Source organism: Sminthopsis crassicaudata, chromosome 1 (assembly GCF_048593235.1).
Source record: "Sminthopsis crassicaudata isolate SCR6 chromosome 1, ASM4859323v1, whole genome shotgun sequence".
Classification (NCBI taxonomy): Eukaryota; Metazoa; Chordata; class Mammalia; order Dasyuromorphia; family Dasyuridae; genus Sminthopsis; species Sminthopsis crassicaudata.
In genome coordinates this window covers 56965218-56991933 of record NC_133617.1, presented here as the reverse complement: position 1 = coordinate 56991933, position 26716 = coordinate 56965218, and the positions used below count along the sequence as shown (strand labels likewise).

At 49.0% G+C, this 26716-nt stretch overlaps 1 protein-coding gene across 1 annotated transcript in view; it reads right to left on the bottom strand.

Moving 5' to 3' along the window:
* The window catches only part of SBNO2 (strawberry notch homolog 2), a 197269-nt gene that overhangs the window by 6500 nt on the left and 164053 nt on the right, over window positions 1-26716 (bottom strand). The window contains 15 exon segments of the mRNA XM_074305058.1: window positions 1487-1630; window positions 2537-2611; window positions 3920-4028; window positions 4373-4444; window positions 4706-4818; window positions 6428-6563; window positions 9202-9333; window positions 11208-11383; window positions 13201-13386; window positions 14811-14893; window positions 18279-18376; window positions 20707-20883; window positions 23713-23866; window positions 24308-24413; window positions 26584-26701. Of these exon segments, the coding sequence (XP_074161159.1) occupies window positions 1487-1630; window positions 2537-2611; window positions 3920-4028; window positions 4373-4444; window positions 4706-4818; window positions 6428-6563; window positions 9202-9333; window positions 11208-11383; window positions 13201-13386; window positions 14811-14893; window positions 18279-18376; window positions 20707-20883; window positions 23713-23866; window positions 24308-24413; window positions 26584-26701 (1879 nt within the window).

The following is a 26716-nucleotide window of genomic DNA, read 5'->3' as shown; positions in this document are numbered from 1 at the left end:
TCTCTTTTTTAAAGTAAAAAGATCCTTTATCTAAAGAATGAGATAGAGGAGGTCATGGAGGAAATAAACAAGATCAGAAAACAGGATTCATGAACAAAGGAAAATCTAAGGTAACAAAAAAGTTTTTTCTTATTTGTTGCTCTATTTTAAAAAAAAATTTAAGACCAGCTTTTTATTTTTAAAATAGACTTCTCAAAAGGAAAACTGCAAAGTATTCACAACCACATGGGGAAAAAATGCTCCAAATCATTAAAAATATGAAAAATGCAAATCAGAACAACCCAGAGGTTTTATCTCACATCCTGCAAATCGGCAAAAATGATCCCCAAAAAGGTAATAGTCAACGCTGGCGTGGCTGTGAAAAAACATTGTTGGAGGAGCTATGGAATGGTATGGCTGTTGTGGAAAGTAATTCGGAACTATACAAATTAAGTGACTAAAATGTCCTTTATTTTTGAACTAGAAACTTCATTACAAAGCCCAGCTTATCAAAAGAAGCCACTGATAAGAAGAAAGTTCTTATATACTACTCTGATATAATCCAGAATATTTATCAAAAGAACAGGAAACAAAATGGACATCCATTAACTGGGAGGAATGGCCATCCAAACTGTGATTCATGAATGTAATGGAACATCATTTTGCTATAAGAATGATGCACGTGATAACAGAGAAAACCACGGAAAGAGTATATGAAGTTCATGTACAAAATAAGCTGAGCTAAGAAAGCAACATATACAGTGACTACCACAATGTAAATGGAAGGATTTCTGCCCCCCCCAATACTCCCCCACCACAGACTCCTAAAGAGAATTCTAAGGATCAAACAGAACTGAAATCAGGAAATATATGTTTATTCCCAAGCCACCGTCCTCTGGGGAGATGGAACCTGGACAGGTATTATCCGTTGCCCAGTGTTTAGATTTTTCTCAATCACTGGGCTGATTGTTTTCCTCTTTAAACATAATATCTGTGATATGGGATGGAGAGAGATAATTGAGATAACTACGTTTCTCTGAAGCACAGGCCACATCAAAAATTTGCAAAAATAATAACAATCACAAAATAAACCTACTCAATTTTACCAAATGTAAGATTCTACATTTATTGCCATTCAGTTTTGTCTTATGAGATGTTCTGGCCTGTCAGACTGTCTTTGGATTGGGACTCTGTCACTGAATGGGACAGCTATCCCTCCTGGATGGGCGACATTTCTATATTTAATGAGTTCACACCATGAACATCACCCTCCAGAGGGGAGCCATCCCTTGCAGAACAATGCTTCATGAGGTCGTCTACTTTGGGACTTTTTATTTTGGCCTGGCCCTGGGATTCAGTGAAGTCCATGACATGTCCCAGAAAGGTGTGAGTGGGAACTTCCATCTGACCCGCTGCCTGGATGCTCTTTCCCCATAAAGGGAGAGAAGGTGTGTGGCTCCCCCAGTTCCACCTGCTGGGGCCCAAACAATGCAATCTCTTCTCTTACCCAAGATGCCCATGTCATATTTGCCCTCTTTCTTGTCCTTCTCGATCAGGTAGTCGAAGGTGTCGGAGAAGTACTGGAAGAGGGTATTCTGCTTGTGCACCTCCAAGCCCAGGATGCGGTTCAGAAACTTGGTGATGGAGCAGTCTAAGAGGGGGTGGGCAAGAGGAGGGAGCTCAGACCCAGAGCATGGGGAGGTAGCCACCCTCCAGCCCCTGCTCTATCTGGAGGGCTCATGCAGAGCCTGGAAACCTCAGAGACCCTTGCAGACATGGCCCGGGCCTCCCATGGGCGCCAGCAAGGATGGACAGGATCACTTGGTGGAGGGGGACCTTCCCCTGTTCTGCTGGTAACTCAGTTCTAGAGCTCTGACCAAGTCCCTCCCCCTGTCCTGGGATGCAGAGGGGCAAAGGGGCCTGGGATTTCACTCCCTTTCCAGGCAGGGGGCACTGTGACCCCCAGAACAGCCTGAACTCTGGCTCTGAGGCTGCCCTACAGTGATGGTGACAACATCCAGACCTTTAGCTCTAAAGTTTGCCAGGGGCTTTGTAAGCATTGTCTCACTAGTCCTTTACAACAAGCCTGGGAGGGAGGTGTTCTAATTCTTATTTTACAGATGAAGAAACTAAGGCAGACAAGATGCCTGAGATCACAGAGTGACTGAGTGTCTGAGGGTCTGGACTTGGCTCCTTCTGGCTCCAGAGCTCATATGATCCTCTAAGCAGTGGCTCACTGGCTCAAAGTGCAGCAGAGCTGGGAAGCAGGTTTACAAATGAGAAGAACTCAGGTGACCTGAGGTCATGCAGCCAGCATTTGTACACAGTGCTCTGTAGCTCAAGGCTTTTTCCTACACACTGTACTGCCCTTTAGGAGACGTTCAGTATTTGTTCTCCCTAGTCACAGAGAAAGTCACAGAATAAAGCAGGGCAGCGTATGTCCGTGTGAGTAGGATAGAGCCAGGGAGTGGCTGGGAGAACAATGGCTGCCCCGAAGGCTCTGAGATGGGGGCACATTTGCGGGCACTGCCAGGCTCACCTCCTGCTTGGCACTCACCCTTCTCGATAGCGATGCAGCCAAACTTCATCTCCCTGCAGCAGATCCCCACGGAGAGCAGACCCTGTTTCATCTCTGCAATGACAGGCCCGAGGGGATCAGCAGGAGCCCACCCCCATCCCAATGGCTAGCAAGACCCTGACCCAGCCCAATCGGGTGCCTCTCTGGAAAGACTCAGGGTCCTGTCCTCTCCTCTCCAAGCCCAGCCTCCAGGGCTATCTCCTCTAAGAAGTCTTCCTTGACTATGACCTCATTCTACCTAGGCCAGAACTAATCCTAGCCTCAGTGCTTCAATGTCCCCGATTTCCCGAGGCTGGAGGAGCCCCTACAAGAGACAGCCTTCCAGAGCCACCATTCTCCAGCTGGGGGCCGGCCGGCCTTTCCACCTGTTAATTAGGCTGGTCCTTGTACAACCTCTCCCCCATCACCAGACTCTTACCTAAGCCTGGGCTCAACAATCACAGCCCCTCCCAGAGTCCCCCTCCACACCACGTGTGACATCAGAGGAGGACGGTTCTTGATTTAAAGAAAAACAAAAAAACTCCACCTCTTGTCTCTGTCTCTCTCTGTGTGTGTCACTCTCTCTCTCCCTCACTATTCCTCTCCCTCTCTCTGTCTCTCTCCTCATATTTCTCTCTAACTCTGTCTCTCTGTCTTTCTCTCTCCCTATTCCTCTGTCTCTGTCTCTGTGTCTCTCTTGCCTCTCTGGTGGAACTCTTAAGTCCCTGGCAGACTGAGGCCCAGTCCTGGGATTCTCTCTCTGGCCCAGACTGCTCAGCTCCCCTCTGTTCCTGCCCCCTGCCCTCTCCCTATACTAGGCAGAGGGGAGGGGGTTCTTTCACCAATACTGCCTGTGGCCCGGCTCGGGATTGCCCATAGGCCTCCAGAGGCTTGGCAAATTAATCCCCACCAACACATAAAGCACTTCACAGACACTGTCTCATCCCAACCTCACAACAAACCCTGAGGGGGAGGGGGTAGCACTGTCCCCGTTTCACAGAGGAGGAAACTGAGGCTGGCAGTCAGGGCTCCCTGGGTCTTGCCAGCTGCAGGCCTGGCACTGTGGCCCCCTAGTGCCTGACAGTGGAAAGCCTTTGAAGGATGGGAGCGGCTCCCAAGCTGGCCATCGCCCCCTCCCTAGAGGTTACCCCGCAGTGGGGAGCTCCACTTGGCCCAGTAACGTGAATGTTACGTGAACATGGATGGAATAAACTGATCTTTGAGAACTCCCAGGTGCCCCGGGGGGGCCCAGGCTGGTCCCCTTTTTTTTCTGGGTCTTGGCTGGTTGCCTTCATTCTGGGGGTCCCCTCTTGAGAGGGAGGCCTTGCACGGGGCCTGGTGTCCCCTGCTCCAGCCCCTTCCTCCCCTTCCCCCCAGGCTCACCTCGGAAGAAGGCGGCATCTCCTCCTGGATAGTGCTTGGGCAGAGGGACTTTGTTCTCGGACTGGTTCAGGATGGCGGACAGGACTCTGTCCAGAGCTCGGGCTCCGTACTGTTGGGAGACGGCAGTGATCAGGCCTCGGCCCCATGGGCAGCAGGAGGGAAGGGGGCTTCAGGTGGGGCAGGCCCAGCTTGAGGCAGGCAGGAAGGGTCAGCCTAGGCTCGTGTTGGTGAATCATTACAAGCCTGCTCTTTGTGGCAGGGGCCTGAACTAGGAACTCTATTTTATTGATGTGGAAGTTGAGGCTTGGGGCTGACGTGTTTAAGGTAAACCTCCAAGCCATCATCTGGAGGCGACTGCTGTGACTTGAGCCACAGAGGCCTGGGTCACAGAGCCCTGGGCCACCAGCTATCCCACCCTTTCAAGCCTCCTGCCATGAGATTGCCTGGCCTTACCTTGTTCTCAAAGTTGTATTTGCTGAGGTCTCTGGATTCAGTAGCTCTTCTGTCCCCGTGGGTCAAGGCCCCCTGTGTGAGAGAGCAGGAAGACTGTTTATCAAGGGAACCTTCTTCCGGGGGACTATGGGAGGACGGAAGGCCTCGTAAATGCTAGATGTTCCTGGGGTTTTAGAGAAGGGGTTTCCAAGGCACAGTGGCCAAGGAGACGCAGGAGGAGAGCGGTCTTGTGACAAGTGGCGTGGCTCAGGTTGCTCCGGGCAGTCATTACGGCCTGAATCGGCCTCCCTGGGGAAGGTAGCTGAGCTCACCCCAACAACGTGGGACCCTTACCAGGCTCTCCAGACGCTTGGCCACAATGGAGGCAAACCTCCTCTCTCCCGCAAGTTCTGAGATCAGGAAGACATACTCAGGAGCTGAGATCTGGTTCGAACGGTGTGTGCGACCTGGAAGGGAAACCGCACAGATGGTGGAGGCAAGTATCTAGATGGGAAGCTGGTAATAATAGGCAGGGAGACATGGGCGGATTTTATTTCCCAAGAATGAGGGGATCACTCGGCTGCTCTGCCAAGGGTAGAGAAAGGGGAAAATGGAGGGAGGGGAGTCAGGCAGAAAGTTGCGCCTGTCTGTCACCCAGTGAGAGGGGGTGCAGGTCTGTCTAGACCCCGGTGGGAGAGATGGACAGTCTTAGGGAGGGAGGTCTGACTGCCCAGGCCTTAGCCCTCTGCTCCCAATCTCTTGGGGGTCCTCACTACCTCTGATCCTCTTTTCCTTTTTCAGACCGCTGCCCCCTGCTCACTCCAGGTAGTCCCTGAGGCCTGCACACTGCCCCCAACTCTTGTTACTCCCTGAATTCTTTCTAATTCTCCCTTAAAACCCAACTGAAGTGACTGACAGTGTCTCCAAAGAGCCTTTCCAGACCCCTCTGGTGATCAGTGCCCAAGACCTCCCACACTGAACTGTCAGCAGAGACACAGTGCCATCCACCCACAAAGGATATACTCTGGCTCTGCTTAATGGTAAATGTGGAACTATGCATTGAAGAATGGCCCATGTTTGACCTGTCTTGGATTCTTGCAGTCTAGGGGAGGGGAGGGGAGCAGGGGAGAAGGGAGGGAGTAAAATCTGGAGCAAAGGTTTTGCACGGGTGAATGTTGAAAACTATCTCTGCATGTAGTTGGAAAATAAAAAGCTGTTATTTAAAACAAAACAAAACAAAATAATCAATGCTGGTGAGTGAAGAACTAGATCCCCACTCATTTTTCTTTCCCAAGCTCTAGCATCACCCCATCCTTGCTACGACCCAAGCCGGCCCCTCTCGCCCATCCCTCTGCCTCCTTGTGATTCTGTCCATTAGAGGGGCCCATCTTTCTGGCTTATCCCCAAGACCACAGATTCTAGAGAGAAAGGACCAAGGAGAGAAGCTAGAGATGAGGCTCTCAGGCAAAAACTGAAAACCAGGTCATGCAGAGGAGACCAAATGGGAATCCTTCTCTCCTTTGTCTCTTTCTCTCTCCAAGCTCCTGTTTCTCTCAATTAGTCTCTGTCTCTCTGTTTTAAACTACTTAGGCTTATATCCCCAGTAGGACCAAAAGCAGCCTCTCATGGACTGGAAGCTATCCTGTGTCTCAGCCCTGAGCCCTGTGCTCTGGGCACTTAATACATCCAAAGTGAAGTCCTCCACCTCTGTAGGGATCATGGAGCCATTTTATTTTTCCTTGGTCTTTTCCCAAGCGCCAAGCACCGCACACAGCAGATGCTTAATAAATGTCTGAACAAATGAACATAAGAGATGAGGGAAGCACAAAGGGTCACAAGAAAATTCTGATGTGTCAGCTTGAGTAACTGGGAAGAAGGTTTCACCATCAACAGAAATGGGGAGGTGAGAGTGGGGCAAGTTTAGGGGGCAGATTATGTTCAGTTTGTGTCAAGCCAAGATCCCTCAGCATTTCCTTCTCTCACAACCAGGAATGAAGTTGGAGACCCCCTCCTGGTACTGCTTTGGCCCCAGGATGTGGGGTCTCTAAGAAGCATAAGCCCCTCCCCGGTGCTCACCAAACTGCTGGATGGCCCTGTCGGCGCTCCAGGGTAACTCCAGCGTCATGTGCACACGGCGCCTCTGATTCTTCACCCGCCTGTCTGCTTGCAGGGAGATCCCTGAACTGGAGGCCTCTGAGATAATGGCGACGAGCTGAGGGAGAGGCAGAGATGGCACATGAGAGGAGGCCAGAGGCAGCGGAGGCTCCCCGGGCCGGGCCAGCCTCCACCACAGCCCACCATTCTGTCCAATGGCCCAATAGTAGCTATCTGGGTACTCCCCGCCGAGCCCACCATCTTCGGGCCCCTGTATCGTCTACCCCCTGGGGCCACAGTAACACAAGTCAGGGTCAGCTTCCCAATGTGAATCATCAGAAAACACAGGGCTCTCTGAGAGCTAAAGGGATTCCTTAAATTGCCTAAATCACAAAACCTCGTCATGCTCAGGACCCACAAAGTTCGGCCCAGACCACATGAAAATGACCATCCGGCTCACAGTTACCAACTAGGGCCTAGGGCTGTCTGTGCAGCCTCATGTCTGGCCGAGGCCCAGATCAGGTGGTGGGTCAGATTGAGGCTCAGGCCTTGACCTGCAGCCCCGACTCAAAGCCCTCAAAGAGGATGCACCTCCTCTCCAGGTGCTTGTCCATGTCTGGTTCTTGGGAAGTGGTTTTTAACACTGGGACTAAAGCCATCACTGTCCCGATTCTGCCCTTGGGAGCCAAGCTAAACAAGCCTATCCTTTCTTCCTCAGGGCAGCTGGCGCTCCTTGGGCATGGCCCCGAGGCCCTTCCTTCTCTGGGCCCCAGACCCTCTCAGCGGTTCTGTGTCATCCTCTCCCTGTCCGCACTTGGACTCTGGGCAGGTGCCTGCGGCCAAAGCCCACATTTGCTCCTCGGGCCTTCACGCTCTCACTGAGCCCGGTTCTTTTTCAGAACTGCTCCCTAGGCCTGCTCCTCCTCTCTGTCCTTGCGAAGCTGAATGCTCAGACTTCTCTCTGTTAAACCTTGCCTTGCTAGGTCTGACTCAATGTTTGGCCCCACCGGGCTCCTTCTGGAGTCTGAGTGAGCCGTCCAGGGCTGTGGCTTATTCCCCTTTGCTTTAGGTCATTTCTAAATTTACGAGCACGTCACCACTTTTCACAGATATGGAGCCGGAAGGGACCAGAGAGACCCCGAATCATGAGTCACTGCTCTTTGGATCCTGCTGTTTTAACCAATCCTGATACATTTTCCCAAAAGCTTCATGAGAAACACCATGAAAAGAGCTGAACTACCATCAGGAGGCTGAGTGGCTATCGGTTAAGTCCAGCTTCCCTGGCCTGCCACCCATCAAGAATGAATGAATGGACAAATCCAATCATTGGTTAAACACTTATGACCTTTCTCTTAAGGAGATGAATGGTTTGGTGGCAAGAGCTGTTGGTAAAGTGCTGGCCCTGCCCAGTCCTCGGTGTCACAGTTTGCTCATCTGAGAAATGGGAATCAATACAACCACTCTGCTAACTCTCCTTTGAGAGTCAAATAAAGTGAGTGCACTATAAGTATAAAGAAGGTCCTACAAGCATCCAAATGGTCATGTTGTCACAAAAAACTGGACACCCCTCCCCCACTAGGGACTGACTGAAGAAATCACAGTAAATGAGTATAAAGAGTTACTGTTGCCTTGAGAGAAATGACACATATGAAAATTCAGAAAGCCTGGGAAAACTTGTGTGAACTCAAGCAAAGGGAAGGAAGGAATGAGACACATGGCACCTACAATAATGTAAAGAAAAACACTAATTCGCAGCAGAAATCAGATCATCCTTAATGGCTCAATGTGATTTGAGAGAACAGATGATGAAATAGGATGTCTCTTTAAGCCTGGGGGCAGAGGGCTTTGATCAGCTGCAGCTGCTGTGCTGTTTGTAGGGCTGAATTATTTTGGCTGGGTCAGCTAGGTGGCACAGTGTATATCACACCAACCCTGAAGTCAGGAGGACCCGAGTTCAAATTTGGTCTCAGACACTTAACACTTCCTAACTGTGTGACCCTGGGCAAGTCACTTAACCCCAGCCTCAGGAAAAAAAAAAAAAAAAAAAAGCAGAAGAAGAATTATCTTGGTTATAAAGGGTTTCTCTGAGAAGTAACCGAGGCATAGAGCCCTCAAAGCACCAACAAAAATCATAACAAGAAAAAAAGAAAGTATGGAGGGGAGTGAGTAGGTGAAAAGATAAAGGCTCCAGGGCATCAGTGGCCCAGCAAGATGAGGTTTGCTCTTGGACTTCAGACTGACAATTGGAGCCACCCAATGATGATGTGGGCCAATTTGAAGGGGATGGATGTGGGGGACAGCTAGATGACATGGTGGATACCAACTCTGGAGTCAGGAGGACATGGGTTCAAATCCAGCCTCAGACACTTAACGTCTCATAGCTATGTTGACCCTGGGCAGGTCACTTAACCTCAATTGCCTGGCCAATAAAATAAAATAAACAGAGGGGGAACTGTCATTTGGGCACTGCCCAAGGTTGCCCAAAAGTCTTCTCTAGGCCCTTCTAGCTTAGAGAGTCTTATAGATTCCATTTCAGAGCTGGAAGGGGCATCCATGGCCATCTAGTCTAGGCCAGCCCTATACCTGTGCTGACATGGCTGAGAGGTGGTCCTTTCTTCTGGCACAAAGGCCTCCAGGAAGAGAGAACTCAGCATTTCCTGAGACAGCCCCATCAGCAATAATTATTAGGAAAGTTTCCTTTTATCTCAAGCCTACATTTGCTTTTTTATTATCTCCAGGACTGAGGACCAACTCACCTTCTCCCCACTCATGAAACGCTCCTTCTCCTTCAGGTTCACGTGGTCGATGGAAAGGCCCTGCTCTGCACGGGACTCAAAAGTGACCGTCCCATCTGGTCTGGACACAACCCGGCCTTTCCTTCCAGTCATCTGTATCCCAGGGGAGGGAAGAGACTGTTAGCAAGATGGACATCCACGTGGTGTGCTAGGGGAGGAAGAGGAGGTCCTACAACGTAGAGCCGCCTCTAAAGTCGTTTGGGACTTTATTTCCCCATTATAAGCTTTCTAGAACACGTTCTACAAGTATTACTACAGAGGAGAAACATGAGGCTTGGGGAGAGACAGGTGGCCCCAGGCTCCACATCCATTTAGCATGACTTGAGACAGAGGTAAGAGGTGTGGTGGAGAGAGCCCCGGACAGGGTGCCGGGAATGCCTGGATTTTAATCCCATCTCTGAAATTTACAGGTGGTGGGACCTGGGCAAGGTCCTGAGTGCGAGCCTCAGCAGTGAAAGGCTGGGCTCGGTGGGAGGGAGAGCCCAGGAGCACCCAACACCCCACCCCATGTCCCAAACGCTGGCAGTGCCCAGACACTTCTAAGCCGTTTCTGAAGCTGGTGGGCTCCCTGACCCCTGGCAGGGCTGGGCTATGTGTGTGAGGATGGATCCATTTTGTGGGGTCTCCTTCTGACTGCACAGGCACATTTTTGGTGCACCCCCATGGTGGAGAGTGGGGCTGAGCTCTTCCCAGGGAGCTCCTGCCTCCTTCAGGAGGTCCTGCAGTGTTGTTCTGGATCTTAGCGCAGCCAACATGGAGAGCATTCAGCGTCAGACACGGTGGCGCGTGTGGGCTCAGGCCCTCGGCTTTCAGGACCACTCTCTAGGATGGGGGATGGGGAGGGGGAGGGGAGCTGCTGTCTGGCTTTCTCTGGTAGAGGAAGTTCCTCAGCAGGAGCTCCCATAGCTGGTGAAGCCAAAGGTCTGGCCAGTAATGGAATCACCAAATAAAACCTGAGGGACCAAAAGGGCCTTGTCCCGAAATTCTACCCTTGTGTGAGCCCAGCTGGTTACTATTTCTGCTTTCTCTGCTGGGTGGAGGAAGCAGCACTACAAGGGAAAACCCATGTCTGCCTGAACCTTTGACTGCCTTTTAGAGGCAGCCAGGAGGCTCAGGAGGCAGGGCCATGTGGGTCTTATGCCAAGCTTTCTCTCTGCTCCCCAACGTGACAGCCCCTGGCCCTTCAAGCTCCTTGGCTCCCTGCTCCTGGCCTGGCTCCCCAAAGGCCATGACTGACCAGGAGATGGCATCAGCCAGCTTAAAGGCCCCATCAGGACCTGGTGGCAGGGCTGAGGAGCCCACTCCGCTTTGAAGGGGTCACTCTACTTATTGCTTGACCCAAGTATCCTGCTTTAGTACAGACAGTATGGAGGGCATTCAGGAATCCGACCAGGAAGCAGGCTTGGGGGAATACATGCCTTTTTGCCTGCAGAAGTAAAGACTTAGGAGGCCATGACGGGACCTTCCAAGCATCTGAAAGGCTGGCGTAGCCAAGAGGGAACAGACTTGCTCTGAGTGACTCTAGAGAGCAGGACTGGGAGCACTGGGGGGGAAGGACAGGGAGACAGATATGGGCTCCATCTATGGAAGCCTTCCTGCCCGATGACTAGGCCCACAACCCCAGTCTGCCTTCTCATTTCCTAAGCCAGCCCTGTACAGACTCTGGCCAATCAGGCCGAGGTGCCATCAGGAATCCACTCTGGGCCTTATCAGGCTCTTCCCTCCTGGCTAGACAGGAAGGCGTGGCCAGAACCAGCACCACAGCCCAAGCCCTCCAGCTTTAAGCACTGGCTCATGTAATGCATATCATGGAAAGAAATCATTAAGGGGCTACTTAGAACCAGGGTCTCTGGCCTGGGCTGGAGCCAAGAGAGGGGTCCCCCATGCAGAAACCCTGCCACTAACTATGCTGGAAAAGATAGTCCCCAGAGGCAGAGGGTACCAGGCCTGGCGGATGGGATCCTTACCTCTGCTACATGCTCGGGGCCTCCAAACTTGTGGATGAGTTCATCCAGGGTATTGAGAGGTAGATCTCTGCCCAGTGCTCTGACTTTGGCCAAAAGGTCCTGTTTCAGTTTCTCGACTTTTTCCAGCACGCCAGGGCCATGGATATCCCTCTGGGAACCATAATAGTGCAAAGGACCTGGAAGAGGGACATGTAAAAAGCCAGAGTGACTGAGGCTGGCGGTGAGAGGTAGGGAGCCCAGAGGATGGAAGACTTAGGAGAGATATGACCACTGTTTTCAAATATTTGAAAAGTTATCATTCACAAGATTTAGCTTTAGGAAAGCCTTAAAAGATCATCTCATCAAAGTGCAATAGTGTAAATTATCTGCCATAAAAGAGGCAAGAAAAAGCTTTTGCAATGGAAGGGAAGGTAGGGAGGGATATGAGTGAACTTTTCTCTCATCAGAATTGGCTCAAAGAGAAAATAAAGTACACACTCACTTTTGGAATAGAAACCTATCTTGTCCTGCAGAAAAGTAGGAGAGGAAGGTAATATGGGAAGGAGGAAGGGTGATGGAAGTGAGGGCATCTTGGGGGAGGGAGTGGTCAGCAGCTAAACACTTTGAAGGAGGGACAGAGTGAAAAGAGAGGGAAAATAAAGTAAGTGGGAAGAAATACAGTTAGCAAGAATAATTGTAAAAAGAATTCTGGAGCAAGTTTCTCTTATAAAGGGTCTCATTTCTCAAAAATATAGGGAACCAAGTCAAATTTATAAAAAAAGCCTTGTCCCAATTGATAAATGATTAGAAGATATGATCTATGCCCAAAGGACCTCTGAACTAACAGTAACACTATTAGGCATGAATTCCAAAATACTTGTTTTTAAAAAGGAAAAGGCTCTATGTATACAAAAATATTCATAGCAGCTCTCTTCTCAGGGCAAAAACCTGGAAACTGAAGGGATGACCATCAACTGAGGAATGGCTAAATAAAATCTGGTATGTGATTATGATGGAATAGTATTGTTCCATGGAAATGATGAGCAGGATGCTCTCAGAAAAATCTGAAAAGTCCTCCAAGAACTCAAGCAAAGTGAAATGTACTATGTACAAAGTAACAGTAATGTTTGGGGATAATCAGTTATTCTCAACAAAATAATGAAAAAATATAATTAGGAAAAAATGAAAATAATAAATAAAAAATTCAAAATATTAAAAAAAACCATCTCCTCAAATTCCCTCATTTTACAGAGGAGGCAACTGAAGCTAAGAGATGCCAAATGACTTGCCCAGAGTCACAATGCCAGTTACAACATCAATGCTGGGATGTACAACCTCCTCCCTGACTCCAGAGCCAGGGCTCTCTTCCCAGGGTTCAGAACCAGAACCAAGAAGAGGAAGCTACAGGAGGGCAGGCTTGGGTCCACCCTCAGAAGGCTGCAGGGGGCCCATAAAAGCTAGATGGTCACTGGAGGAGCAGCAGGGACTCACACTTGGGGCAGAGTCAAGGCAAGATGCTCTCTGCAACCTCTGGGACTCCAGGATGGGGAGGCCCTCAGGTCTAGGACCTGGAGCTTCGGGGAAGGGTTCTCTGCCCTCCAGGTCACACATACAGGAGAACCATTCTAATGGGATGGGGCCATCTCCTGGGGCAAGGCACATTTCTGCACAAGCCCTTTAAGACAAAGAGACCCACACGGACCCCAGCGGGGAGAGGTCTTTTCCCAGAAGCAAACTGCTGAGACAAGGATACCCAGGAGAGGAAAGGACTGAATTGGGTCTTAAAAGATCTAGGCAGGCTGAGAGACATGAGAAGACTGACAGGAGAGCCAGCTAGCTTCCCTCCGGCATTCCGGGCCTGCTCAGTAGGCAAGGGCCCCTAGCTACACTCTGCCCTTCGGTGCAGGAGCTGAAAGGACTGCGGAGGAGCCTGGAGCTCAGTGACGGGCACAAAGCCCCTCTGTGGAGGCCCTTGGGAAGACCGACTAAGGGGTCCCATCTCCCTTGAGCCTACCTCTGTCGTCGGCAGAGGGGTTATCGATGATGACAACGTCATCATCGATGAGGGACTCCGGGGAGGAGTTGAAGTCGCTATCGAGGCCGAGGTCGGAGTCTGTGCTGCTGTCGTCACTGATCTTGATGACTCCTGGGAACTCGCACACCATCTTGGAGATCTTGCTGGGCCGGCCTTTGGGCTTCCCTGTGGGGGGAACGTGGAGTGAGGGTGTCACCAGAGGGAGGGCGGGCCCTCTGGCAGCGGGCAGGGCAGGCGCAGAAGCAGACAGAGAAGTCACCAGAAAGCCAAGGGTTCCCCAAATAAAAAATGGCCAGAGAGACTGAAGCAGGAAACAGAGAGAGGAAGAGCTGCCCACTGATTCTGCTCCCAGGGGGTCGCGGCCCTCCCTGTGCCTGTGCTCAGCTCCCCTTGGCCCAGGGACAGGAGGAGTGACTGCAGGCCTGTGGTCCCCCTCTGCTGCCTGGAAAGCACAGCCCCGCTGATGGGGGCCTAGTGCCAGGTACTGCTTACGTGGAGTAGTTTCTGGGGAGTGCACAGCTAGGGCATCTCTGGGGGCTTGGTTCCTGGGCCCCTCCCATGGGGCCTCCAGAGTTAGGGCCCAGCTGGCAGAAAATGAGCTAAAGTAGCACGGGCGGGGGGGCAGGGGGGGGGGAGGACGAGAAACCAGAATCTTACCTTGCAGGAAGCCAGGCAAAGGGGCTGGAGGATAGTGATCAAACCCCTGGGCCTGAGCCTATCCTCCTCCTGCTCCTGGCACTGGGGCCAGCTTCCCCAGGAACTCTAGCAGGCACCCAGACCCTCATTTCTGGGCTCTGGTTTGGGAATTCAGAGCAAAGCCGTGTTAGGAGCCATGGAGGAAAATCTGTTTATGACTTGGCCCCAAGTCCTGAGTGGCGGGCTCCGGTCTGACCCCCCCCAAAGGTGGTTCCCAGGGATCTCTAGCTATTTCCCAAAAGAACTGGGCTTGGCATGTGTAGGGCATCCTGGGGAAATAGAGGAAATGGAGGACATGTCCTTGGATGTGTGTAGGTTCTGGAGGATTTGCCTGTCCAAGAGTGTCTGTCCTCTCCCAATAAAGCCCTTACATCAGCTCGGGGTCCTTGATATCTATCTATGAGTCCTGGAGAAGGGTTGGCCAGGCCAAGCCACTGGTTGCCTGCCCAGGCGAGGAAGGGGGAGCCCTTCCCCCCTCTGATGGGGGCTCTCCCAGGCTAGCCCACCCTAGCACCTGGCTCAGGCAGGTCCAGCCCCTCAGAGTTGGAGGGAAGGGGAGAGGAGGGAACGTCAGGGCAAGGGCGGAGAGACAGGGGCTTGGGCGTGGAACAAAAACAGACTTCTCCGGCAGGCGAGGGGAGGACAGGGAAGCGGGGGAAGGAGGAATCGGAAGGCAGGAGGCTCCACATCTCGGGTGAACGCTGGAGGATGGTTTCACAAAGAAAAGCTGGCCAAAATCAAGAGGAGGAAGCAGCAGAAGCATGACATGGGGATGCGGTGGGGGTGGGCTGGGGGAGGGGACCAGTCAAGAAAGGCAGAGGTGGTTGGGAGACAGCAAGCAAGCCACAGTCGCTGGGCAGGAGTTCAGAGTTTGCTGGGGAACAGGGTCTTACGTTTTCTTTTAATGCCAGTTCCTTTGTCTCTCTTTCTTTTGGTTGAAGGAAAGTGCTTCTGAATTAGTGATAGAAAGACGCCTCTGAAAGTAAGATGCACAATTTATTCTCCCTGGTAGCAGCAGGAACATCTTCTCATAGAAGGTAGAGATAAACTCACTGAATCATTTCTTAAAATGAAAAGGGGGGGATTCTGCCTCCTGTAGCTTGCGTGTTGACCATTAGTGAGTCCAAACAACTGGGTATTAGTATGTACTGTAGGACAGGGATCTAATTAGTTCAACGGATCCCGAGTGGATCTCTGACTGGGGGTGTGGGGCATATGAGGGGTGCATCTGTTAAAGCAAAAGTCCCATCCATACTACCATTTGTCTGTGGAGGACCAAAATGACATAGGCAACGAGCCGTCGCTACATCCATCCCATTCTCCAAAAGCGGGCCGGGGACCTGCCCAGCTGCAGGCCAGCTAAAGGGCAAGGGGCTCTCTCTCCAACAACTGGAGCGGGTCACCGAGTGACACAGAAAAAGGAACTCCCTAAGCAAAGGCTACTCAGGAACCTGAGAGTTCCAGTGAGACAGAGTCCTGCTGGGAAGGAGGAAGAAGACATTAGGATCTTCTGGGCAGAGATTGTGCTAATGCCATGCTAGCATGTGGAGAACTCCCGAGCACACTGGGATTTCGGTTCCCACGCAGAGGCAAGGCCTTTGGGGAATGGATGGCAGAGCAAATGACGTTTAAGACAAATACTTCTAAGGGGCTCTGTGCTTGGCAGAAAGACTTTTAAGGACACACACTTACACCAAGACACAGACACACAGAATGGACAGGGGGGCATCTAATGAATAATAAGAAAAATTAATGATCACGGCTCACATTTCTCAATGATCAAATGCTGGTTCATAAGGTGCTTTCCTCACAACAACTTGGGGAGTTTTATAGATGTGGAAACTGAGACCGAGAGAAATAACTGACTTGTCTGCGGCTCCACAGTAGGACTTGAACTCAAGGCTTTTGACGCTAAGTCTAGAATTCCCCTGCTCCTTTCACAAGCAGGAGGAGTCCTGGGGGCTCCTTTTGGATGAGGGGTTCCCGTTGGGTCTGGGTGCTAAATCTGTCTTTGGTGACTTCTCCATGGACTATCAGGCCAGAGGCGGCTTAGTTCCCCCCTGGTTACATGGAAGTGATGGTCTGTGTCCATAAAACAGGAAACACATCGCTCTGATCTCAGGCAGAGGACTGCTTGCTTTCAACGTAACAAAGGAAGGATGACAAAACATGGGCAGTGTCACAGAATCGGTCACAGATGGTAACTCAGGAAGGTGAACGGGAGACAGGGCATTACGGCAAACAAAAGAGCAAACACTTTAATGCGGGATGTCTGCAATGGAGCCCTGATGGGGAGATGAGAAGGCAGGGAAGGACGTGGGGAGAAGCGGCAGCTGAGATTCAGGTTTGGGCTCTCCTGGGACAGACTGGGTGGGAGGGCTGGAAGAGAGATGGCTCTATAGCCTTTGAGATCATTGGTGCTTTGAGGAATCAGCACAGGATGAAGTTAAATATTCCCTAGAAGGAACTGAAGCTTTTGGGGCTTAAAAAGCCTTTGCTTGTCCCTGGGCAAGGAAGAAAGCTTTCTCCATGCCTGTCCCTTCCTGGCCTTGGTGTGGGCTGCCCCACGCCTTCTGTGGGGGCCGGAGAAGTTGGAACCAGGATTGAATGCTGGGGAATTCACTAACTGAGTTGCTGCTCCCACCAGAAAGGCTCCCGTGTTCCTATGACATGTGGCCCGGGCCCCCTGGAACGCATTTCTCAGCTCCCTCCCTGAACCACATGCATTCACCCCTCCTCTGAGCTCAGATAATCTGCCATGGACACTCAAAGCAAAAATGGAGTCCCACAACTAGCCAGCCTTCAGTGAAAAATCTACCTTCTCCAATGAGGCAGGTGAACGGGCCGCACTGGCGCATGCTAAGACAAGCCCACTGGACTCAGACAGCCTCAGCAGCGGGCTCAGCTTTCTGGGAGCACCCGCTCAATGCCTGGGAGGGCAGGGAGAAAGGCCCAAGGGAAATGCAATCCTGTGGCCAAACTGAGCGACAGTGACTGGGAGGACCATCTAGAATTAGGGACCACTGCACGGTGGAGCTAAGAGTGGGGAGGAAGAGGCAGAGAGGGAGAAACATGGAGACCCGAGCCCATCCTCTTCTCCACCCTTCCCTGCGGTGTGGTCTTAGGTAAGCAAGGGCCTGGGCCTTCACAAGGAGCCAGGTAAATGCAGTTCCAAGGCAGGAGGGCAACAGCATGGAGGGGAGCAGGATGAGGGCACGGGCCTTCCTCTCCCTCTCCATTAAAAATGGAGGGCTGTAATATGGAAGGATCTCTAAGGCCTCTTCCAGCTCTGACTATAGACTCTGATTCATTCAGTTCAACCCCTTCGTTTTGTGGGTAGAAAACAAGATCTAGAGAAGGGGTGACTTGCTAAAATGCCCGGCGAGCCGGGACAGCTGAGCCACCATTCACAGGGGTACTGGCCTTCTCAACTCCATGCCTTTGTTGGTGGCCTGGGAGGCAGCGCGGAGGCCAGAGCCCCCTTTGGATTCAGATACCTGGAGGAGGATCCTGGCTCAGGGCCTCAGGGGTCCCAGATGACTCCCTTTTTTCTCTCTGGGCCTCAGTTTCCTCATCTGTAAAAGGGGGGTTAGGTTCTAGTACTAAGAGGCCTTCTAGTTGTAACCCGAGATCTACACTCAGTTATAAACCGTAAGCTCCTCTCTCCAGCTCTTGGCCCGGCGTCTGGCACATAGGAGGGTCTTGACAATGACTTGACAACTACCTCTAGTAGCAGCGAATAAAAATTATCCAGTCCTGTGGGTCACACTCCTCCAACCCTAAGTGTCCCAAGCCAGGCTGGAGGTAAAAGGAGGAGGCAGAGGAGCCTCCAGGCTTTGGGGAAGAGGTTTCAGGTTGCAATGGGTACACATGGAGTTCCAGGACCGAGGCTGGGAGAGGGGCTTCTACAGATTGCTTCTGGTGGCCACAGAATGCTCTGGGATGACAACCTGCTGTTGAGCCAAAGAGCCAGAATCCACGTCTGCTTTAAGACTGTGGAGTGTAACCTGGAGTATATGGGAAAGTCCACCATACTCCCCGGACATCAAGGCCAGACATCAATGTTGTTAATTAACAACATTCATATGGGTGGTTAAATGTTCTTTAACTTAAAATAAAATAGCTCCTTGTTAGCTCAGAACATGGTTCCTTGGTGGGATGGATTCAGTGCAGCAATTAGCTCTCATTTTGTCCATTATGCACCTTCTGTGTCCATAAGAGGAACAAGCCTCAGAGAACAGCTGCTCCCCCAGCCTGGGCCTGAGAGCAAAGGCTCCAGCTCCTGCCCTTTGGCAGCTCCCTGGTCCTGTCTCCTCCTCCTCCTCCTCCTCCCCCTTCAATGCCCAACAACTCCTACTCACTCTGCAGCAGAGACAAAGCAGTTCAAGTGCCCATCATTCTCATCCAGGACCTCTCGGGTTCGAGCTTCTCCTGTAGATTGCAGCCCAATGACTATGCACTGTGCAAGAAAGGAACGAGAGGGTGTGAGCTAGAAGGTAGGGAACTTCAGGGGCACCCTGGGCCCTAACTAGTGGTCAGCCAAGCTCTACTTGCACACAGCTGACCTGAACCAAGAGCTTACCAAGAGCTGCCATAGGGGCCAGCTTGTCCCTCAATAATAACATTAATTATGATGATAACAGTTAACATCATATGGTCCTTAGGTTTACAAGACACCTTCTTCACAAAGAGCTCTGGAGTAATGGGAGAACTATTATGCTCATTTTAAAGATGAAGAAGCTGAGGTCCAAGCAGGTTAAGTGACTGCCCCAGCACTCACAGGCAGCAGGGTGGTGGAACTCAGGTGAGCACCCAGGTCTCTTCATGACTCCGAGTCTGCCCATTCTACTACCTGCACAGAGGGCAACACTGTCCCCCAGGTCTCCTGCAGCAATCCAGACAACTCTCACTAAGAGAGCTAAGAAGTCACCACCAAAAGGTTCATGAGGAAACATACTAAAGATCTAATGGCTTCTTTTTACTTAGCAAAACTGCTTTTAATGCAAGTTGGAATCTTTCAGACTAAGAGGAAGGAGGATTTTTCTTCCTTGTTCAGGCTGGGGATCCTATATATATCCCACAGACAAACTGGTGGCAAGAGAGAGCAAACTGGCTGGACTGATGGATTTGGAGTTCATGTCTATTCTAGAGGAAGCTTGGTGTGAGTGGATGACATCTCCATCTCTTCTGGGTTCTTTCTTTCTTTTTCATTCTTATTTAATATTTTTTTCCCCAATTACAGATAAAAACAATTTTAACTTTTTTTTCTCCAAATTTTGAGTTCCAAATTCTCTCCCTCCATCCTCTCCTTCTTTCATTGAGAATTCAAGCAATTTGACATAGGTTATATATGCACAATCATGCAAAAACACATTTCCATTTAAGTCACATTTCATTCTATGAAAGAAAATACAGACAACCCCAAGAAAACCCCTCCTCAAGAAAAATAAAAAGTACCTTTAATCTACATATTCAGGGCTGTTTCTTTAAAAAGGTCTGTCCTTCAATAATTCATTGTTGGGGGGTAGCTAGGTGGCGCAGTGGATAGAGCACCAGCCTTGAAGTCAGGAGGACCCGAGTTCAAATCTGTTCTCAGACACTTAACACTTCCTAGCTGTGTGACCCTGGGCAAGTCACTTAACCCCAGCCTCAGGGGGAAAAAAAATAATAATAATTAATTGTAGGTGGAATTGTGAACTGATTCAACCATCCTGGAGAGTGATTTGGAACTATGCTCAATAAGTTATTAAACTATGCATACCTTATGACCCAGCAGTGCCACTACTAGGCCTGTATTTCAAAGAGATCATAAAAAAGGGAAAAGGATCCACATGAGCAGAAATGTTTGTGGCAGCTCTTTTTGTAGTGGCAGGGTACTGGAAACTGAGTGGATGCCCATCAGTTGGAGTGACTGAATAAGTTACAGTGTGTGAATGAAATGGAATATTATTGAGAAAAAATGAGCAGGCTGATATCAGAAAGGCCTGGAAAGGTTTACATGAACTGACACTGAGCAAAGTGAGCAAAATCAGGAGATCATTGTACATGGCAACAAGAAGATTGTACCATGGATCATCTTTTCAACAATGAGGTGATTCAAAACAATTCCTTAGACTTGGGGGTGGAAAATGCTATCTACAGCTGGAGAAAGAACTATGGAAACTAAATGCAGATCAAAGCATACTATTTTTACCCTCCCTCCCTTCTTATAGTTTTTCCCTTTTGTTTTGAATTTTCTTTCATAACATGACTACTATGAAAATGTCTCTGTATAACCTATATCAGCTTGGGAGTAGGAGGAAAGGAAGGCAGGGAGAAAAAAAGCTGGAACTCAAAATCTTATAAAAATGAATGCTGAATAATAAATGTGGAAATATGTATAGAAGAATTGCACACGTTTAACATATACTGGATTGTTTGTTGTCTAGGGGAGAGGATAGAGGGAAGGGAGAGAGAAAAATTTGGAATACAAGGTTTTGCAAGGGTGAATGTCAAAAACTATCTTCACATATAATTGGGGAAAAATCCTATTATGTTAAAAAAAAAAAAAAAAAAAAAAAAAAAAAAAAAAAAAAAAAAGGCTGGTCCATTCCAAAATCTGAAGGGATAGAAATAGCACAATATTTATTGATGGGAAACCGAGGTTTGAACTTCTGAATTTTCATTTGTTACTTATAGAGAAGTTATTCTCTATCTGTTTGGGCTTGTTTTCCTATCAATAAAAAAGGCAAAACAGGTCAGCCTGGGAGATGTCTAAAGTCCCTTTCAATCCTAAAAATCTGACTATACCTTGCCCTTTGCCAGCTCCTCTGTTGCAAGTTCAACCAAGCGACGGACTTTAGCGGCGATGCAGAGATATTTGAAGAAGCGCTGATGGGCGGACCAGAACTGACCCCAGAGGGACTTGCGGGACTCCAGGCCAATCCACTCTGCTGCCCGCTGGAACACCACTAATGCCTCTGCCCACTGAAATGATACAGAGAGGAAAGGTGATAACAGGACATGGCTCCTTGTTCTTAACCACCTCAGGCTGGCTTTTCCCCAGGTCCCAAAGGCTATTTAAACAGGGATTCCTTTGAATGGCTCCTGAGAGCTACCAAATAAAGCTTAGTCTTGCATTCAGGGCACACCATGGTTTGGCACTGACTTGTTTTTTCCGCCTGTCTTATATCATGGCACTTCATTTGCTCCTAGCACAATTAGACCACTAATTGTTTGCTAACTTCCTTTATGCTTTTGGACATGCTACCTCTCTTCCTTTCCCTATACCATATCTGGAATTGATTTTCCAGTTCCAACCCTCTTCCCCCCCCCCCCCCCAGCCATTTGATAAACACAATTCAATAGACATTTATTAAGCACTAGATGTGCAAAAAAAAAAAAAAAAAAAAAAAAAAAAAAAAAATCACAGGGGAAGTTGCAGGCTAGGAAGAACTGAAATCCTACTCTAGTTTTAGGAATCCTTCCAGGTTCTTCCCTCATCACCTGATCCTTCTTTCTGTCCAAGTATCTTGTTTGGATTTCCTTTACACATGCAATAGAGGCTTTTCTGTGAAAGTCTTTGAGCTCTCTTAAGTGCAGGGATCAGGTCTGACCCTTTCCATCCCTAGGAAACGGGTCCTAAATAAACAGAATCTTACTGTTTTTAACTGCTGTAGAAAACTGTATCCCATAAAGTGAAGGCAATCCAGTGGGTAAGGGGGGGAAGGGCTTTGGGCCATCCAACTAAGTAGGGGCAATCAGGTTTCATTAGGGAGTTCAATTTCATATAAAGCAACCAGAGAAGACCAGGGAAGAAGGATTTCCTTTTTTTTCCAAGGTGAGAACAGAGGGATGTACCTGGGAGAGATAGATAAAAGGAAGTCTTGCAAGGCTACTGTTTCAGAGGAAATCAGTCTCAGTCTTAATTGGGAATAAGAAAAGCTTCCTGGAGAGGGAGTTTGGAGACATTAAGAGATGCACTCAAAGGCTTTCTATTTTCCTGAAATTCATTTCATTGTAACTGAATTAATTTTAGTCAGAAAAATATATGTTCTTCTTTGTTAAAGAAAAAAAATTGCAACAACTCAGATGCCACAAAGAATTTCCACTCTCCCACACTATTTAGTGAATTTCTAATTTTTGAAGGGCTAAAATGTGTTCTTTTTTTTCTCTTTTAAATTTTTATTCTTATGAAGAACTTACTTCATATCTATCCTACCTGAAGTTTTACAGAATGATTTACTTATATTATAGTCAGACCTAGATTAGGACAAATAAAGAATCCTTAAAGTGGTGTCTCATTGTTTGTGTCTGTACTGCATGTTTCCATTGGGCTGGAATCAAAAACCATATTTTACACGATTAAAACTTTAAATAGTGTAAATGTGAATACATGCAAATACACCAGCAAACTCTTTATTTATACTAATCAGGATCAAGCTGTATTTCATTTGATGAATAACAATAGGCAATACTTAATAACACTTGCAAGGCAGGTGTCATTATTATCCCCATTTTATAGAGGAGGAAACGGAGACTGTGAGAAGCAAAATGAGCCATCCAGACTCATTGAACCAGGTGGAGTTCAAATCCAACTGCCTCTTTCTTCATTCTAAGTGTTAACTTACTTATTACCATGATTACTGATTTGCCATCTGATTTTTTTCTAAACTAATCATCTTCAATTCCATTCTCTCCTTACACTAAGGGGCCCAGGGAGATAACAAGCCGTTCTTATTTCAGGGCCAAAATGTTTAGATGTGAGAGCAGACCAGCTGTGCATAGAGAGTTCACACAGCACACACGTGCGTGCACACAACAAGCCTATCCTGACTGACTTCCTTCCTCATCCTGCGCTCCTCGCTGAGTGCAGACAGAAGCCGGCTCTGCCTCCTGTTCTCCTTACCTAAGGAGACTGGGGCAATTCCTGAATCAGTAAAATTGGGAAAAGAAGCACTGGTTCCCCACTGCCCAGCAGAAACCACCTGCGGACGCAATGAATGCCGGCAGAAAGCAGAGGGGGTTTGGGCTGAAAGCCTGCTTCTGCCTCCTACAAAGAGGTCTCTGAGCAGGCCTTGAGATGCTCATGGAGAAGCACAGCGGGTTGGTCTGGCCGGTCCTCCCAGCTCTACCCCTCAGTTACACGGAGGGCAGCCTCTGCCTCTCTGCAGGTGCTGAATCTGTACAAAGGCACCCCGAGGCTGTCAGCACCTCACAAATCTGGGAAGGCCCAAGGGAAGGGGAGGGATGTCAATCTCTGCCTCTGCCACCTCAGGCAGCAGCTGGGAAGGCTTCCAGCACCCAAGGGATGCTGACAGAGGCAGGGGCTGCCTCCTGAGGACCTGCCCGCAAAGAGTTTAGCTTCCAGGGTTCTTGCAGCCTGCTTCGCTCAGCAAGGCTGGAGAGGCAACTGTCTACACTGGCAGAGGGAGAGAATATCCCTGACCCCACTGTGAAGCCTGACTCATTAGTTGATCACTTTCATGCTCTTCAGGGCCCCATGCACTCATCATGATGGAGTAGCCTCAGTCCAAAAAACCTGAGTTGTTCCTATTTAACTACGGAACGAATCTTTTAAAACGATTCTCTCTAACGGGAGTTTGTTCAGCTAAGCACCCCCTGAGCAAGACCCCAGTGACACAGAAAGGGGAGTCCCAGGGTTATCCCAGCCCACTATCTACCCCTTCGGCAAGGAGAATGGCCAGGGTTGTCACAGCTTCTCTACTAGCAGAGGCGATTCTGCTGAGAGACAGACTGTAAGGGACGGGTCCATCTTGTTCGGGAGGAAGGGCCGAGGCTCTCGCCAGTGCTCACCAGCTGGGCTGCTCTGTTGTAGATGCATTCATAAGACGGGTCGAGAGGGATCTCTTCTATCCGGAAGGTGACTCCAGAGAAGCTGAGCTGCCGGGCAATGTACATGCCACTGACTTTCATGTCCATCGCCACGATCTCCATGGCACCAACACCCCTGTGGGAAACACAGAAGGGGAAGAGAGTTGTAATTGCTTCAAAAGCCAGGGACCCATCTCTAGAGAAGAGCCCTAGGAGTCGGCCACCGCAGGCCAAGGGCTGGGCATCCCTGCTGCTGCTGGGCACCAGAGGGCGCTAGCCTCTCACCTCGGGGAACCTCCAGCTAGGATTGCATGCACGCAGTTCCAGTGTTCCAAGACCCAAGAGCCCAGCTTCTCATGGTGCAGACCCTTTCAGCCCAGACTTCCCACCTTGAGGTGAGAATGTTAATCAAGCTGAGATGATTTTTAAGTAGTGAAACAAATCAAGGCCAGCAGGTTTTCCAGATCCCCATTAACAGTGCAATAGAGAATTCCTGTCCCTAAGAGGGTTAATTCTTTCCACTGTCTCTTCTTAACATGAATCCAACGCCCCAGGTGGTAGGGAAAATGCATCTTACCGCTTTTCAATGGCATGAAGGAACTCTTCAAAAGATCTGAAGGGGGTTCCTTTTCCCCAGATCCCCAGGCGGCTCATGTAAATCATATTTTTTGGCTCAGAGGCACCTATGGAGTCAGAAAGCTCCTGTCAGCAAACAGCCTTTCTTTCCATCACAGCAAGGAAACTGGGAAGTGGGCTAACAAATTTAGACTGGGCCGGGGAAGTCTGGTGATCCTGACAATCTCACAGAAACGACCACAAAACACTTTTCAAACCAAGTGCTAATGAGAGAGAAAGCAGAAGTGGAGAAGTTTCTGGCACAATTGTTGATTTTAAAGACTGACATCAAGAAGCCTACCACCATTTTTCTTGTTTGGACGTTTCTGGGAGGGGGAGCCCCACAAAATCTCCCCTTCAGGGAGCACATGTTTGTGTGTGTGAAACACAATATCACCAAATAAGGGTATAAGTCTTGCACTGCCAAAAAAAAATTATCAAAAAGACAGCTAGCTAGACAGAGAAGGGCTTGAAAAGGGGAAGTTTCTGGTTCATTTATAAGGAACAATTTTCCAATGGCTGGAGCTATCCAAGAGTGCAAGAGAATTCCTTGAAATCGGAGACATTCTTACACACAAGGGGAAGAGTCAAGCAGAAGCTGTTTGATTTTTAATTTTTAATTTTTATTTATTTATTCATTTATTTATTTATTTATTTATTTATTTATTTATTTATTTATTTATTTATTTATTTATTTATTTATTTATTTATTTTTGCCACCAATAAGAGATTCTTAGAAGGCTACAAGAGGCTCTCAAGTCCCAAGTGCTACTGGGTCACTTTTCCGAGCCTCAATTTCAACTGTGTCAAGGACAGGCCAAGTTTGATCATCTGGGCTCCCTTCCAGTTCTAATGATCATTATATTTACTACCTAAAGCCATCACCAGTGGGAATCCAGGACCAGCCTTCTTGGCTCACCTGCACATTTTCATCACCAGGGGGCACCTAGTGCCTGCTTTCTCTGCCGACCAACTGCAAGTGAACTTCTACAATTCTCCCTGTTCTGCTGACATTACACTCTACCTGAGAATTCACTGACTGTACAAGTAAAGCTCACAGGAGGAAAAAAAAAATTCCAAACACATGAGTGACATTCAGCAATGTCCAGAATCTGGCCTTAACCTAACCTTCCAGGGTCCCTTTCTGATGCTCTCCCACACAGAGCCCCAGGCTCAGGGCAAATAAGCCACTGGAAGTCTTCCAAATGTGTGCCCTCCTTTCCTATCTCCCTACATCTGCTAATGTCTTCATAGCCACATGTGGCACAGATCTAGCCTCAAGCGCTTACTCAAACACAAGCTTTCTATCTGGCCTTGTGTGAGCTGCGTCCCACATCCTCTGCCTCGGTCTCCCATTTGTATGATGAGACTGGACTTTTGTGTCTGTCATGGATCCCCTTCACATTCTGGTGCACAATGAAAAGAAATGCTAAATTTCAGTTTGCAGTTGGGGAAAATACAGATGAATTTTTGTTTTCCCATATAAGTTCATGAACCTCCTAAAATCTGTCCATGACATCCCACATCAATGCGGTAAGGCCATTTTAGGGGTGATATTTGGGGTTCTGATGGAACCCAAGAAACAGATCTGCCAAAAAAAAGATAATAGCTCCATCAGAAATAAGCCACGGTTTCTTTAGCTGGGAAAGGAGGCTCCAAATTTTTTGACTTCCCTTCTCTGGGCTCCTACAAAGATAATGTATAAGGAGCTTTAGAAGTCCTCCTGAGCATGAAAGGCCAATGGCACTGTGACAGCTCAGCTTTTCCAAGATGGAACAAGCTTCAAGGTCACCTCATGCTGCTGAGGTTCATGCCAAGGACCTGGTGAGGGGCTGTAGGTGGGATTTCTCAGCATCATTTTCACAGAGTGCAGAAATCCTTATAAAGCAGGAAGCTGGCTGAAGGGAATGACATTTTTTTGCCTTTCTGTGTCAATGGGGAGACTAGCCACATTCGTGAATCAAGGCAGACTATAAGTGCAGGAAGCAACCTTATGAAGGTCAGACTGTGGCCCAGGAAGGGCAGTGACTCCACCAACAGGCACCCAGCAAGGAAGTGGTAGAGTCAGGACTCACCCCCAGGACTTTCAACTCCCATTTCAGTACTCTTTGAATTGAATGGTATTGACTGGAGACTAGAAGTATCAGCACGTCATTCAGGGTCACCAAAGCTTCCATTCTTTCCCCTCAAATATTAAGGGAATAGCTGAGGCCTTCCTGGAAAAGTGGCTGTTCTTACCTGTGGCACTGGCATAGACAACCCTGGCAAGGGGCATCTTGTTCTGAAGGTCCAATACTGCTTTGCCCATTTTGGTCGAACTGGCATTTTTGGCTTTGTGGCATTCGTCGAAAATTATCTGAAGGAGGTTAAG